This window comes from Talpa occidentalis, unplaced genomic scaffold (genome assembly GCF_014898055.3).
Source record: "Talpa occidentalis isolate TD23 unplaced genomic scaffold, MPIMG_talOcc4v2.1 talOcc4.3, whole genome shotgun sequence".
In the NCBI taxonomy this organism is placed as follows: domain Eukaryota; kingdom Metazoa; phylum Chordata; class Mammalia; order Eulipotyphla; family Talpidae; genus Talpa; species Talpa occidentalis.
In genome coordinates, this window is record NW_023603184.1 from 39,277,923 (window position 1) to 39,291,384 (window position 13,462).

Sequence of the window (13,462 nt, forward strand, 5' to 3'; positions counted from 1 at the left end):
AAGGTTTATTTCCAAGGCATCAAATTTAATTCATAGAGACAGAAAATCCCAGGTGGTCTTTGATCCCTGATAAATTCTCTAGTGAATTTTAGAAGGCAGAAAACTAAGGTGTGCTATATATCCAGCCTTGTCCCAAGGTTTTTCACATGTAATTTCATGAATGCATCACTAGTCTTGTAAAGTAGACCTTACTATTTTATACAGATGAGGAAATGGATTTGAGAAATGAAGTGACTTGTTCTAGATCAAGATTTGAACCCTGTTTTACAGATTTTTCTCTGACAGGCACATAGCAAATGTTTATTAAAGCAATGTTCAAATTCCAATTGAACATTTACTGAGTGCCTACTATGGGTATTTTATTTATTTTATTTATTTTAATTTTTTTATTTATTTATACAAGCTCTGGATACAGTCAGAAGCACAGGAGGGTGAGAGAATTCACCAGAGGCAGAGCGGAGAGCAGAGCAGGCAGACTGACAAAGTACACTGCTGAGGGGAGCAGCGACCGGCAGGAGGGGTCTGCACGCCATATAGGACCCTCACCCGGTGGCCGGCATTGCAGAAGCTGCGGGCAGATTTGCAATCCAGTGCTCAACCACTGCACCACCAGGGAGGCCCTATGGGCATTTTATATATATCTCATTTTGTCAATTCCTACTTTCAGACTTGTCAGGATTTACTATCTCCATCCACTTGCTAAAAAACGGCTCAGAGAGCTAAAGGTCACTTTGTCAAGGTCACCAAGTTAGGAATAGGTAGCATGGGACTAGTATTTCCAGACGGCCTTGGTGGTTTTATCTTCTTTTGGGTCTTAACCTCATACTCTTATTCTTTCTTCAATGAGAGAGGAAAGTATAATGAAAAAGAATGGATGAACTTGGATTTGATTTCCACTATTCACTAGCTGTGTAGTTTTTGTATATCACTCAGTTTCTGTGTATTTAAGTTTTCTCATCTGCCAAATGAAAATAAAAAGATTCTGTATCCTCACACAGGTAGGGTACCATGTGATTAAATAAGATATTAGGAAATATTTTACAAAGTGCTATATAATGTAATTGGTGCTGCCGTATTTATTACTAGTAGTATCATCATCATTTTTCCTGATATAAGATGACAATACAATGCTTTGAGCTTCTTTCCTTTAATAGAAAACTTTTAAGGTATCTGGGAGAATTCAGGAGCACGTCCTATGGGAGTCATTTTTTTTTTTTTTTTTGCATATCTTGCAAGGGCACCATAACAGATGATCTCTTGCAGGGAAGTGAACAGGAAAGAGTAGGATTAGAAAATGACAATCTGGGCCTCCCTGGTGGAGCAGCGGTTGAGCACTGGGTTGCGAAGCTGCCCGCAGCCTCTGCAGAGCTGGTTCGATCCCCGGCTGCTCCCAGGCCACCAGAGGAGGGTCCCACATGGCGCGCAGACTTCTCCTGCTGCCCACTGCTCCCCTCAGCCGTGTACATCGGTCCTTCTGCCTGCTCTGCTCCCCGCTCTGGCTCTGGTGAGTTCTCTCACACTCCTGCGCTTCTGACTGTACCTAGTGCTTGTATAAATAAATGAATAAATCTTTAAAAAAAAAAAAATAACAATCCAGGATCCTTACCAGATCTCTTCACCAGCAGCTCTTTGGTTGGAATTTTTACAACTCCAAGCAGATACTCTTTCAATGACTGTATATTGGTTATATCACTTACTGTTAAATAAAGCAAAAAAGAAAAATTATTTGCTCCACTGACCAAAGAGCTTGTGTTTACAGTATTCACATAACACTCCACTTACACTCAATAAATCTCAGTTTCTGAAGTTGCTTTAGAGAGCATCTTTCTCCAAAGTGCAAATGCCCTCTGAATAATTTTTAATTGTATCATTAGTCATGTGTGTGTATGTATGTAAATCATTTTATTAAAAAAATCAGTGGGCACTCTGGTGCCCTAGGGGATAAGTCTCAGTGCTATCACTGCTACAGTCAGAGTCCAATCCCCAGTCAGGTCACCTCCCACACCTCTACACTACACTCCAGTTCTTCTACATACACACAAAAAAAAGGAGGGAAAAAAATCAGACATACAGAAAAGCTGCAAGAATATTACAATGAACTCCTAATACCTGTCACCTAGATTTACCCATTAATATTTAATTACATTTGCTTTATTCCTCTCTACATTCTCTCACATACACATACATACACACATAAAATAGATTTATTTTTTGCTATACACTTTAGAAGTAAGTTCAGAGATTATGATCCCTAACCACATCTGTGTGTATATCCTAGTATCTGTTTCCATTTGAAACATAGCCCCATTTAATTCTGATTGTGATAAGTCATTTGGTGCTCACCTGACTTAGTATCCTCATGATAAACAGCAAAAGTAAACTCTGCAAACTCCAACAGCTCTGCCAGGAAACAGGTCTCCCCACTGCAGTGCTGAGTTACCAAGTTACATGGGAACTCAATGTGATGGGAGAACTCAGGGCAGAAAGAACAGGCCACAGGGTGGGTTCTGCGCTGTTCTCCCTTGGGTAGGAAGGAGAGATGAATGGTAACAAAGGCATTGACCCCAACTGCAGCACTAAACTTTAGAGCAGGTTCCTGTTCAGCCAAAGTCCTGGGGGTAAGAGAGAGAGAAAGGTAGGAATGAGAAGGTGGTAATATCAGAAATAAGCTTGACTACAAAGATACATCTCTACTACTTCCTATCAATGCTTTTGGCAGTGACAAATGTGTTTTCTTCGTAATCTAGAAATAACAGTATATGTGTGTGGGGGTGGGAGAAGACAACAGTCATCTGCATAGTAGAGTGACATTCCAAGGACACTGAATGTATTGTTAATGTTCCTCAGTCAAAGACTGTCAGGAATCAACTGTAAATGATTATGTTTTGTTTACTGCTCATTGCAATGAAGGAGAACCCACACCATGAGGAATTATGGGGCATCTTAGTGATGTCTCATTTGATACATCTAGAGATGCATCCCTTCTCCAGAAAGGATTTATAGCATTGGACTCAGGTTAGCTGATTTGTAGGAATGCTCAAGGAAGAAGAGCTTTACCCTGGATTCACGTTCTCAATGAATCTTATTAAGGAGGAGGGAAGACTAAAGAATAAAACTTAAATGGCAAAGCTGAAGGAGTCATTTTAGCCAGGATGGGGGTGTGTTGGATATTTTTGTGGTTTTCAGAATGACCTTGTTATGGTTTGTGCTTAGATAAAGTTATAGAGTAGTCTTATTTCTGTCTCATTTGATCATGGTCATAGTGGCCTTGTCTGATGCCATGTTCTGTGCAATTGTTTCTATTCCACAGAAAAACACCACAGCCTGGCTATGAGCATCAGGTCAGTTCCCAGATGTCAGGGGTTGCTGTTTTATCAGATATTTCACAATGTAAAGATAGAATCTATCCATCTTTAACTCATAATTCATAAATGAGTAGTCATCTTGTGTGTGGGTATAGTATGAGATAAACTCCCTTATCTGAAATTCCCTCAGGTATAAAACTAACGTTTAGACAAAGAGGTCACTTCTTTTTGTAGGATTTCCTAATAGTCCCAAAGTATACTTAGGGGTTCTTTCTTCTAAGATGCTCACTATACTTGGTATATATCAGCAGAAGTTAGTAATTTGGATTTATAAAGACCTGGGTTTGAATCCTGGAACCACCATTTACTTAACTGTGTGACTTTGGAAAAATTATTTAGCCTCTTCTAAGTTTCAGTTTCCTCCTTGCTAAATGAGGAAAGCATAAAGATATAACAAATACTAAAGCAGTACGTAAACATGGATGCTTGTGGCAATTTCATTTCAAATGAATTAATCTAAAATGATGATTAATAGTCAAATGACCAAACACTAGAAATGAAATGGAAATAAATGTTAGTGGCTAAAAAAATAAGGACAAAATACTCAGTATTTTATGTGAGCATTTATTGATGTAATAAAGATTATATTAGATTATATATACAAAGTAGAGAACCTACGAATGGCAGTGAAAGAACCAATTGGGAATTTCAGACATGGCAATATGACAAAAGTTTGTGCTCTAAGCTGATCTGAATTCATTCATTCATTCAGTAATTATTTCTGAACATCTGCTCCGTGTGCTGTGCAGTGGACTAAGAGCTACTTAAATAGCAGTAAAATAGCTATAATTTCTTACCTTCATGGAACTTAAAAACTACTGGCTGTGTCCAAGGAAGTTTCCACTCACTCACAATTACAAAATCAGGTGAGTTAGAAGATACAGTGAATAAGAAAGAAGGGTCTTCTTTACATAGACACTGAAAATGTATTTTCAGAAAGGCCCCTGGCACATTAAGATGAGGGTTGATATCTCTTGATGAGAGAAGGCTGAATTCAGAGCACCTGCTACTAACTGGATGCCAAAATGAGGATTTAGAGGAGGAGTGAGTTTAGAACCCCAAGAATTCCTTTCTTCAATGAGAGGCAATATAAAACTTATTCCTGAATTTACTATATTCTACTGGTTAATAAAGGTAGTAATCATAAAAATATGTAACATGGAAGTAATCATAAAAATATGTACATTTGTGGGCCTCCCCGGTGGCGCAGCGGTTGAGCGCTGGGTTGCGAAGCTGACCGCAGCCTCTGCAGCGCCGGTTTGATCCCCGGCTGCTCCCCGGCCACCGGAGGAGGGTCCCGCATGGCACGCAGACCTCTCCTGCCGCCCGCTGCTCCCCTCAGCAGTGTACTTGGTCCTTCTGCCTGCTCTGCTCCCTGCTCTGGCTCTGGTGAATTCTCTCACCCTCCCGCGCTTCTGACTGTACCCAGTGCTTGTACAAATAAATAAATAAAATAAATAAATAAATCAAAAAAAAAAATATGTACATTTGCACAATAGTTATTAGTGTATGGACTGACTTCTTGTTAATTTTTATACTGATCCTTATAAAATAAGAAGAGGTGTTTATAATTTCTATTTTTCAGATGAAGAAACTAAGACCTCAAGAGGCAAAGAAACCAGCTCAAGATCACATACATCTAGTGAGAGATGGGAGTGAGTCCAGAAGTCAAGGGGTCCAATTTCTAGTAGTTCTGTTTCCATTATGTTATGATTCATCTCATGACCTGCGGAACCCCTTTCACCTTCTAGATAAAGATAGTGTTAGAATTGGCCTGGCTTTTTGCCCTTCCTTCTTGAAATGGTAATTCAGATCAAATGCCATGTATAACAAAGTGCTACCCAATCTGACTTTCCCCATGAATTCCCAGAGTTTCTTATCTATTCTTCAGTGTCTCTTGAGATCTACTTGGTATCTAAATTCCAAATACTTCTCTGCCAATTAATAATAGTTAATTTAACACCATATTTCAGCATTTTGACTGTGGCTGGATCTAATATAGAACAGATGTCCCAAATACACACGTTTCACGCTTCCCTGCCTTTGCACATGTTCTTTTTGACTGGACTAATTTTCTGCTTTCTTGAGCACTTTGATAGCTCCTACTCTTCTTTTAAGACTCAGATTAAGAAGATATTCTGAAGGGCCTTGAATATTAAGTTGAATGGGTTGGAACTTATCTTCGAGGACCAGTAGTTCCTAGAGTGTGTACAACCTAAGGAGTTCACAGGTTAAATTCTTTGGGCATAGGAAGAAAATATTAAAGCGTCTGTATTGGTTACTTCACATATTAAAGTCTTACTGCTCTATCACTTTTTTTTTTTTTAAAGATTTATTTGTTTATTTATTTATACAAGCACTGGGTACAGTCAGAAGCATGGGAGAGTGAGAGAATTCACCAGAGCCAGAGTGGGGAGCAGAGCAGGCAGAAGGACCAAAGTACACTGCTGAGGGGAGAAGTGGGTGGCAGGAGAGGTCCAAGCGCACCATGCGGGACCCTCCTCCGGTGGCCGGGGAGCAGCCGGGGATTGAACCGGCTCAGCAGAAGCTGTGCGCAGCTTCGCAACCCAGCGCTCAACCGCTGAGCCACCAGGGAGGCCCTACTACTCTATCACTTTTTAATAATATATTTAATATATTAGTGTAGTCGTACATGAAAATGATTCATACATGAATGAGTATATACACACATTTGGAGCGTATGCTAAAAAATGTTTTTTCCTGTTAATTCAGATGTACAATTAAACTTAGGAGACAACAGCTATAATAATGGGAAACCACCAAAAGTTTTAAAGTGAAGAGTGACATGATTAAAAAATTGCCTAGGTATCACTGGTAATCAATAACATTAAGATCTTCTTGGCAGTAATTGAAAGTCTATTTGGAGAATTTAGTGAGGAAAAATAACTAGACTGAATATTTTCCAAGTTGCTTTAGTATCAATTCTCACACAGGCAATGATTCAATTAGTCATTCAGAGACTGTGAACATAGGTATTCAGAGAAGACAAACAAACTCACTTTAAGTTACAACAAGGGAAAACATTAAGAAGCCACTCTGCCTGCTTCATTCTTGAACTCAGGTCTAAACTGAACTAGTCGACAGCAGGAACGGGTCAAAAGCTCTCTTTCTTACTAGGCACCTGCTTTGTGCTAGAGCTATGCTATGCACTGGGGGGGCAGAAGGCGTTCAGTGACCAGAGGAACTCATAGTCTAGTGGACAAAAACTCACATATGCAAACAACTGAAAACAGAGTGATATGTTCTGTTACCAAGTTATTAATAGAAAACGGAATAAGCACCGAATCTGTCGATATAAAGGAAGAGATAATGGAAGGTTTCAAAGAAGGTGCAAGTCGTGAATGAAAATAGGAATTTGAAAAAAAAAAAAAAAAGGAATTTGTTTGGTAGATAAAAGGAAGAGCTTTCAAAGAAGAGAGAAATATGAGCAAAGATCTGAAGGAGGTAAGAAAGGACCAGGCTGATTACACATAGGAAGTGTCCCAGACAGAAGAAACAGCAAGACAAAAGCCCTGAGGGGGAAATGAGCTTGGTATGTTCAAAAGCAAATAAGAAGGCAAGTGGCTGGAGAGAGGAGACTAGCAAGAGGACATGAGGTCGTAATGATAACACGGGGTTAGATCATGTAGAGCATTATAGCTATTTTCAGGAGTCTGCCTTTACTTTGAATAAGATGGAAAGTCACTGGTAGGTTTTAAGGAGACGTGTGTCAAGCTCTGACTTAACTTTTTATAGGATCACTGGATTTATTGAGGCCAGACTGAAGGGGAAAAAGGTAGAAAAACACAGAGACTGAATATGAGATTACGCAGGAGTTGTAATGATTGATCATTACATGATTTGAGGGTATAGCATATGGCTATGGGAATAAGTGGTTAAGTAGGGTAGAGGATAAAATTTTTGGACAAGGACAAGGAACTAAGTGCTAATCGTTAAAATACAAAGCTTGCAAATGATTTACTCACTTATATTCTTACACGCTTCCTTAAGAGAAGAAGAAAAAAGTAGAGTTGTGGCTAATGAGCTGGAACAAGAAAGTGTTGCCTGAGTATCACAGAGCATGTGGATTGCAATGGAAAAAGGTTTGCGAATTGCTTTTCCAGCGTGGACTTACTTGGCTGCAGCCTGCAGACCACAGGCTCTGATGATCTGGACTGAGATAGAGACAGTTCTGGCAGCAAGTACTCCCTCTGCAGTCCTTGGAGTACGCCTGTACCTTAGGCCCACATCCAGTAAACCTGAAGAATGAGAACAAAAGGAAAAAAGAGAAAAAGGATGGTTGGAAGAATTTCTGTTCGACCAAATTCCAAAGAAATCCCAAATCAGGAAGGAAGGAAAAGGATAAACATTACAAACCTAATGAACAGTAAGGGGATCTGTTCATGGTCAGAATCACTTTATATTATTGTTGAATCACTAAATATTATTTAGATTGGTAAAGGTGGAACAGAAATTACTATTCTCACTTAACCCAAGATTTTCTAAAATCCCAGTTATTTTTAGAGAATTGAGATGAACTCTAGCCACTCTTCTTTTTTAAACTCTTAAATGGTTTTGGATGGTGTGTTAACATATGTCTAAAAGTGTGTGATCCTATACATTTCAATCATATACAGTGCTGTAAACCAATAAATACAACATAAATACTGTTACCTCAAAAAAAAAAAAAAGCATTTAAAGCCATAAAAAATAAATTTTCAGATACCTTTTTTAGAAATGTATTTTTAAATGTAATTTGCCAGTCATTTACATGTCTATATAACTTTGGGGGTTACACTTGTACGCTTCCATATGTGTACATGCTTCACCAAACCTCCCATGTTCCTCCTCCTCTACAGTGAATTCCGAGTTCATAATACCTATATTTTGCCAATCCCACATTTGCTTATATTGCCTGGAAATAAGATTCTCTGAGTATATCTTCATAATATTTAGGTTTTATGCCTTGAGGACTTATTAAAGGCTTGCTCAAGTTAAAGTTGAAATGAGGCAAGCCAATGTTTATATAGCCTATGGAACTATGAATTTTCTAAAATTGTATGCAAAATTTGCAATACACAGTTTATGCTCATTTTTCTAAGAGAAGGTAGTTCACAGTTTTCACCAGATTCTTAAAAGGTTAAGTACCACAAAATGTGAAAAATTACTAACTTAGAGGGCCTTCCTGGTGGCCCAAGGGGTTAAGTCTCAGCACTATGAAGCTATTGGAAGCCACTGCAGCACAAGATCGATCCCCAGCCAGGAAGCTAACCCACATGGTGCAGCAGACCTCTCCTGTCTCGCCCGCTGCTCCCCACAGCAGTGTATTTCAGTAGATCCACCTGTTCTGCTTCCCACTGTCTCTGGTGAATCCTCTTACCTCCCTGCACCTCTGGCCTACACCCCAGCTCTTGTATGCATAAATAAAGAGTAAATCTTTTAAAAAAATTACTAATTTAGAAAAAAAGGCATATTTATGTATACTGACTTGAAAAGGAAAGACAAACCAGTCTTCAATTACCTGATGATTGGTTCCTCAGTTCTTTCCTGTTCTCAAGCCTGGGGGTTAAAGGAAGATTAAAGGTCTGTATTCCGAAATCCTCACGGTGCTGCGTGGTGACCATGGCACAGATCCTTGATAATGGCAAGGTTCCTTTGGCGACCATCTGGTCTCTCACTTTAGGATAATAGTATCTGTAAGCCACAAAAGCACAAGCTGTCAGTTTGATGAATTAGGTGGATGAATGATTCAGTCTGTCCCAGGGATCCCCTTTCAGCATCTCGTTATCTTTGTGGCTGTTTTATATTTGTGGTATACAGCTCTGGCCATGTCTGGCTGGATTGACTGCTTGTTACACGGAGGAACCCATAAATTATAACCAATGTTCAGCACAAAGCCCAGCTTCCCACAGATTTTCTGTTTTAAGAATCTACATATGGCTTGGGCCTCTGGTAGTTGTCACTTCTGAGAGCATCCATCCGCAGTAGCAAAAGTGGTTCTAAGTGGAGAAGTTCTAATCTCTTCTGTGGCTTCAGGTTTAAGCCCCTCAAATCTGGAGGGATAATGAATCTATTAGTAGTTACTCTATTTTCTTCTCATGTCAGAACATTCCATTCTTAGATCACAAAGCAGTAAATCAAACTAACTTCCACTTGATTGTATTTAGGAAAAGTTTCTGGAAAATGGCTGGAACTCTTGCTTAGTTCTTTTTTTTTTTTTTTCCTTTACATTTTAGAAGGACAGGTTTATTAGAAAAAGAAGGAAAAAAAGAGAGTCACCTGCATAGTCACAGGCAGGCAGGTGAGCTGCATTTAGTTCTGTTCTTGATGCTGTTTTTTTTCCTTTTATTTTTATACACTCTGAGTCATTTTAGTTGGTTCCTTAGGGATGGGATGCAAACGGGGAGGATGAACAAGTATCTAATTTCACTATCTTTCCTAGAAATTTGCCAAATTCTGAGACCTGTTTCACTTTCACAAAAGTTATTCCTTTGGTGGTGGGAAAAACAGATCACATGAAAAATAGCTCTGGACATGGATAGACCATGTAGGAAGCTATCACAGTAATTTAGGCATGATATGATGAGAACCTGAACTAAAAGAAGCAGAAAAAAGGTGACTGAATCATTTAAGAGACAGAAGTAAAACTGATAGGAACTTCATTTCCACATGTAAATAGTGGTTAAAACTGTAAGACAGAATTGCTCCCAAGAGCCTAACAACTGAACAGAGTTTAATATTAAAATCTGGACAGAAGTCACTATCAAGCTCAAATACAAAAACAGGATCAAAGGGGCTGTTTAGCTTTCTTAAATTCAACCTAGGCTGGTTAAGGGACAGATGCTCTATAATTTTATACTTCATTCCTAGGCAAAGGATAGGGTTCTCCACACAGTACCTGCACCAGATTTCAAACTGGACTCCGCCACCAGGGACAAGTCCCTGTGCAGAGAAGGCACTGAGTAGGAGTCTTTGCACTGGAATTTCAGCTGGCAACAGGAGAGAGTGATGGTGCTCACTATTAAAGATGGGATCTGGAACACAGAGTGTAGTTGTAGATCTGAAGGGCTTCAGAGTGATTCCTTTGAAAACAAAAGCAATACAGAATAGTCCAAGACATCATTTAGTATTTTTTTTATGTAGTAAACCAGTATGCTGATTCTGGTATTATTCAATTTTATTTTCACAAAACCCTCTTGTGAAGAAAACAAAGCAGATATTATTACTCCTAGTCTCCAGATGGGATGTGGACACCTTATAAGAGACAGGAGGTCACAGATCTGGAGCCAGGACCTATATCTTCTGACTATGTTACTCCTACCAACATCCATTTCCTCAGCAGCTATTGTTCCCTAAGATCCCACGATGATGCAGAGATAGCTTTGTTGGTAGAAAATGAAAAAGGGTTTCAAATTTTCTATATCCTTGTTAACACTTGTTAAGTCTCTGGTTTTTGTTTGCTAGTTTAAGAAATACTGCCTTCTTACTGGATATGAAGTGGTATCTTCTGGGAGTTTTGTTCTTCATTCCTTAAATGACTAATGATGTTGAGCACCTTTTTATATGCTTACTGACTAACCATTTACATATCTTTGGAGAAATTTCTGTTCAGATTCTATTATTTAATTGGGTTGTCTCTTTAATAATGATTGTAAGGATTTTTTATATATTATGGAAACAAGACCTTTACTTGAACCCCCAATCAATACTGGCAGCGCTTCTGCAGTTATTTGTAGGCATGCTCCGAATGGTAAAAATTGAGTTCATCTCTCTTTCTCATTTCCAGTAGAAGACATACTGCTTTCTTGTTTTAACACTCACAGATGACCACAAGATGAAGACATTAGGGAGCAGCGCAAGGTAGTGCAAGAAGCTCTGGTTCTGGGGCCAGCTGGATGAGCCTTACTTATTGGAGGTGGGAGAGGGGTGGCTCAGTCCCTTAACACTCGGAACCTCATTTTCTCTTTTCTAAAATAAAAAAAATAAAATAGAATCTACCAGGATTAAGTTGCCTTTAGGATTTAAGATTATGATCTACGTGAGATATATATATATATATGTACATATTTCCCCTAGGAGCAATGGTTCCGTATTCCCTAATTCAGTATACTCAAAAACGTCATAGAACATAACTATGAGAATCAACTGCATGTGTCCTAATGATGAGAACAGGCATGCAATAAAGTAAAATGGGGCCAAATGTAAATAATCTGTGGATTTAGGCAAAGGGTATAGAGATGTTCTTTGTCTAATTTTTGTGATTTTTTTTCCCATAAATTTGAAATCATTGCAAAACAAAAAACAGTACAAGAAAAGAAAAATAAAAACTTAGCTATCTCCTGTACTTCCCAGGTAAGATTAGAAATATTCAGGAATACAAAACTGACTCAGGGAAAAGAAAATTCCTCAGTATATCCAAAAAAAGATCCAAACAAGAATGACATGGCCTACTCACCCAACCTACCATTTTCTAGGAACTCAGGTCCTTTGAGCACATTGGATTGTGAGTCTTGAACTGGAAAGTAGTATTGAACATAGCAATCTGCTTCTCCCCAGACAGTTGCCTGAAGAGGGGCTAGTCCTTTAACTTTCTCTACAAGAACCTCAAAGTGGTGTTCCATCAACGCATTTCCTTGGTCCTCCACCTAGTAAATGAAACAGAGGCACTGCTGAGCTTTAAAGCTTAGAAAATTTATGCTTTTCTATGAAGTGTTAAGTACAGATGAAGAAATAAACATAAATACTTGATAAAAAAACAGACACCCAAGTTTCAACATGTATAAATCTCACAATTGCTCACTATAATCAGACCAAGCTGGATTTGCTCTAGACCGTGAGACAGGGAGGGTCAGTACTTGAAAATTCATAAATGTAATTCAGTACAATAATGGAACAAAGGGAAAAAAAAAGACTTTCTCAAATGCTAAAAATGCCTTTGATAAAATTCAAAATCTGTTCCTGATTCTAAGTATACCACGAGTAAGAGGCTTTTTCTTTAGTAGGATAACATATATTTGAAGGGAACAGGTATTTACTTTTTTACTTTTAATGAACTTGAGAGTAACACTGAGACTGTTCATTAATGGTAAGGGCTACCAGGGGAGGTAATCAATATACTGTTACTGATGACACTTTTACTAATTACAATAATATACTTATTCACTATGAAACAAGCGCTGTAGTAAGCCTTTCACTATATTAGCTAATTTAACATGCATGGCTAATAACATGCACGGCTACCATGGTTTGAACTCAGGTAGTCTGACTCCAGAGCCAATGTCGTTTGCCTCTATTCTGTACAGTCTTAGCAGACACCAGACAAAAAAATTACTGGGAATTTTCAAAGGGGGAATTCAGGATTCAGATAAGGGTAAGACTGTATGATTTATACATGTTTAACATTTTAAGAATAAATTTGTAACAGAGATTACATTAGTTCTTTCCTTTGCAATCTAAAAATATATTCAGTGATACCTGCTCAAAAACCTTCCTTAGGACAAAAGAAACTTGCAATTTGATTCTCTAGAGAAGAAAAATATAGTCAAAAACAAAGGGGAAAAAAAAAACCTTCTCCAAATCACAGCAGTTACTTAATTTGGTCATACAGTATCATAGTAATTTAATAATTCAGTTTTGTAGATGCTGAACTGGATGAGGGACATGAGTGTAGGAGGAAAAACAACTATATCTGCTTAACCTTTCAAGGACTTCTTCTGTGCCTATAGTAACATTTTTTAACTTTTAGGATGGAACTGAACATAACCTGAGTCTACACTGCAATGTGAGGGACACATAACACCTAAAAAGACTTGGGAATATTATAAATGACTTTTTTTATTTGTGTGTCTATGTAATTTTAAAACTTAAAACCCTATTATCTATTGATAGATACTAACATCTAATAGAAACAATGAAGTTTAGAGTTCATAATAAATAACAATCTACTAATTGATATTTTCCTAACAGTTCTTTCTCTGCTAGAGACTTTAAGTTTGTTATTCAGATTCAGATTAAGAAACTGATTAAATAAAAAAATTAAATGGTGTGGAGATTAAAATTTGGCTATACTAGTTGAGACCAGTGTGAGCTGCAGTAGG

At 38.2% G+C, this 13,462-nt stretch overlaps 1 protein-coding gene across 3 annotated transcripts in view; it reads right to left on the reverse strand.

The window, feature by feature from the left end:
* C2CD3 (C2 domain containing 3 centriole elongation regulator) overlaps positions 1-13,462 on the reverse strand; it is a 112,653-nt gene that overhangs the window by 52,728 nt on the left and 46,463 nt on the right. For 2 of the 3 annotated variants that reach the window (XM_037522954.2, XM_037522955.2), the window contains exons 17-22: positions 11,830-12,010; positions 10,264-10,447; positions 8,887-9,059; positions 7,501-7,624; positions 2,344-2,612; positions 1,607-1,696 (exon numbers count right to left, since the gene is read on the reverse strand). In XM_037522954.2, the coding sequence (XP_037378851.1) occupies positions 1,607-1,696; positions 2,344-2,612; positions 7,501-7,624; positions 8,887-9,059; positions 10,264-10,447; positions 11,830-12,010 (1,021 nt within the window). Of the gene's footprint in view, positions 1-1,606; positions 1,697-2,343; positions 2,613-7,500; positions 7,625-8,886; positions 9,060-10,263; positions 10,448-11,820; positions 12,011-13,462 lie in introns of all 3 variants that reach the window. The other variant, XM_037522952.2, reaches the window with a different exon arrangement.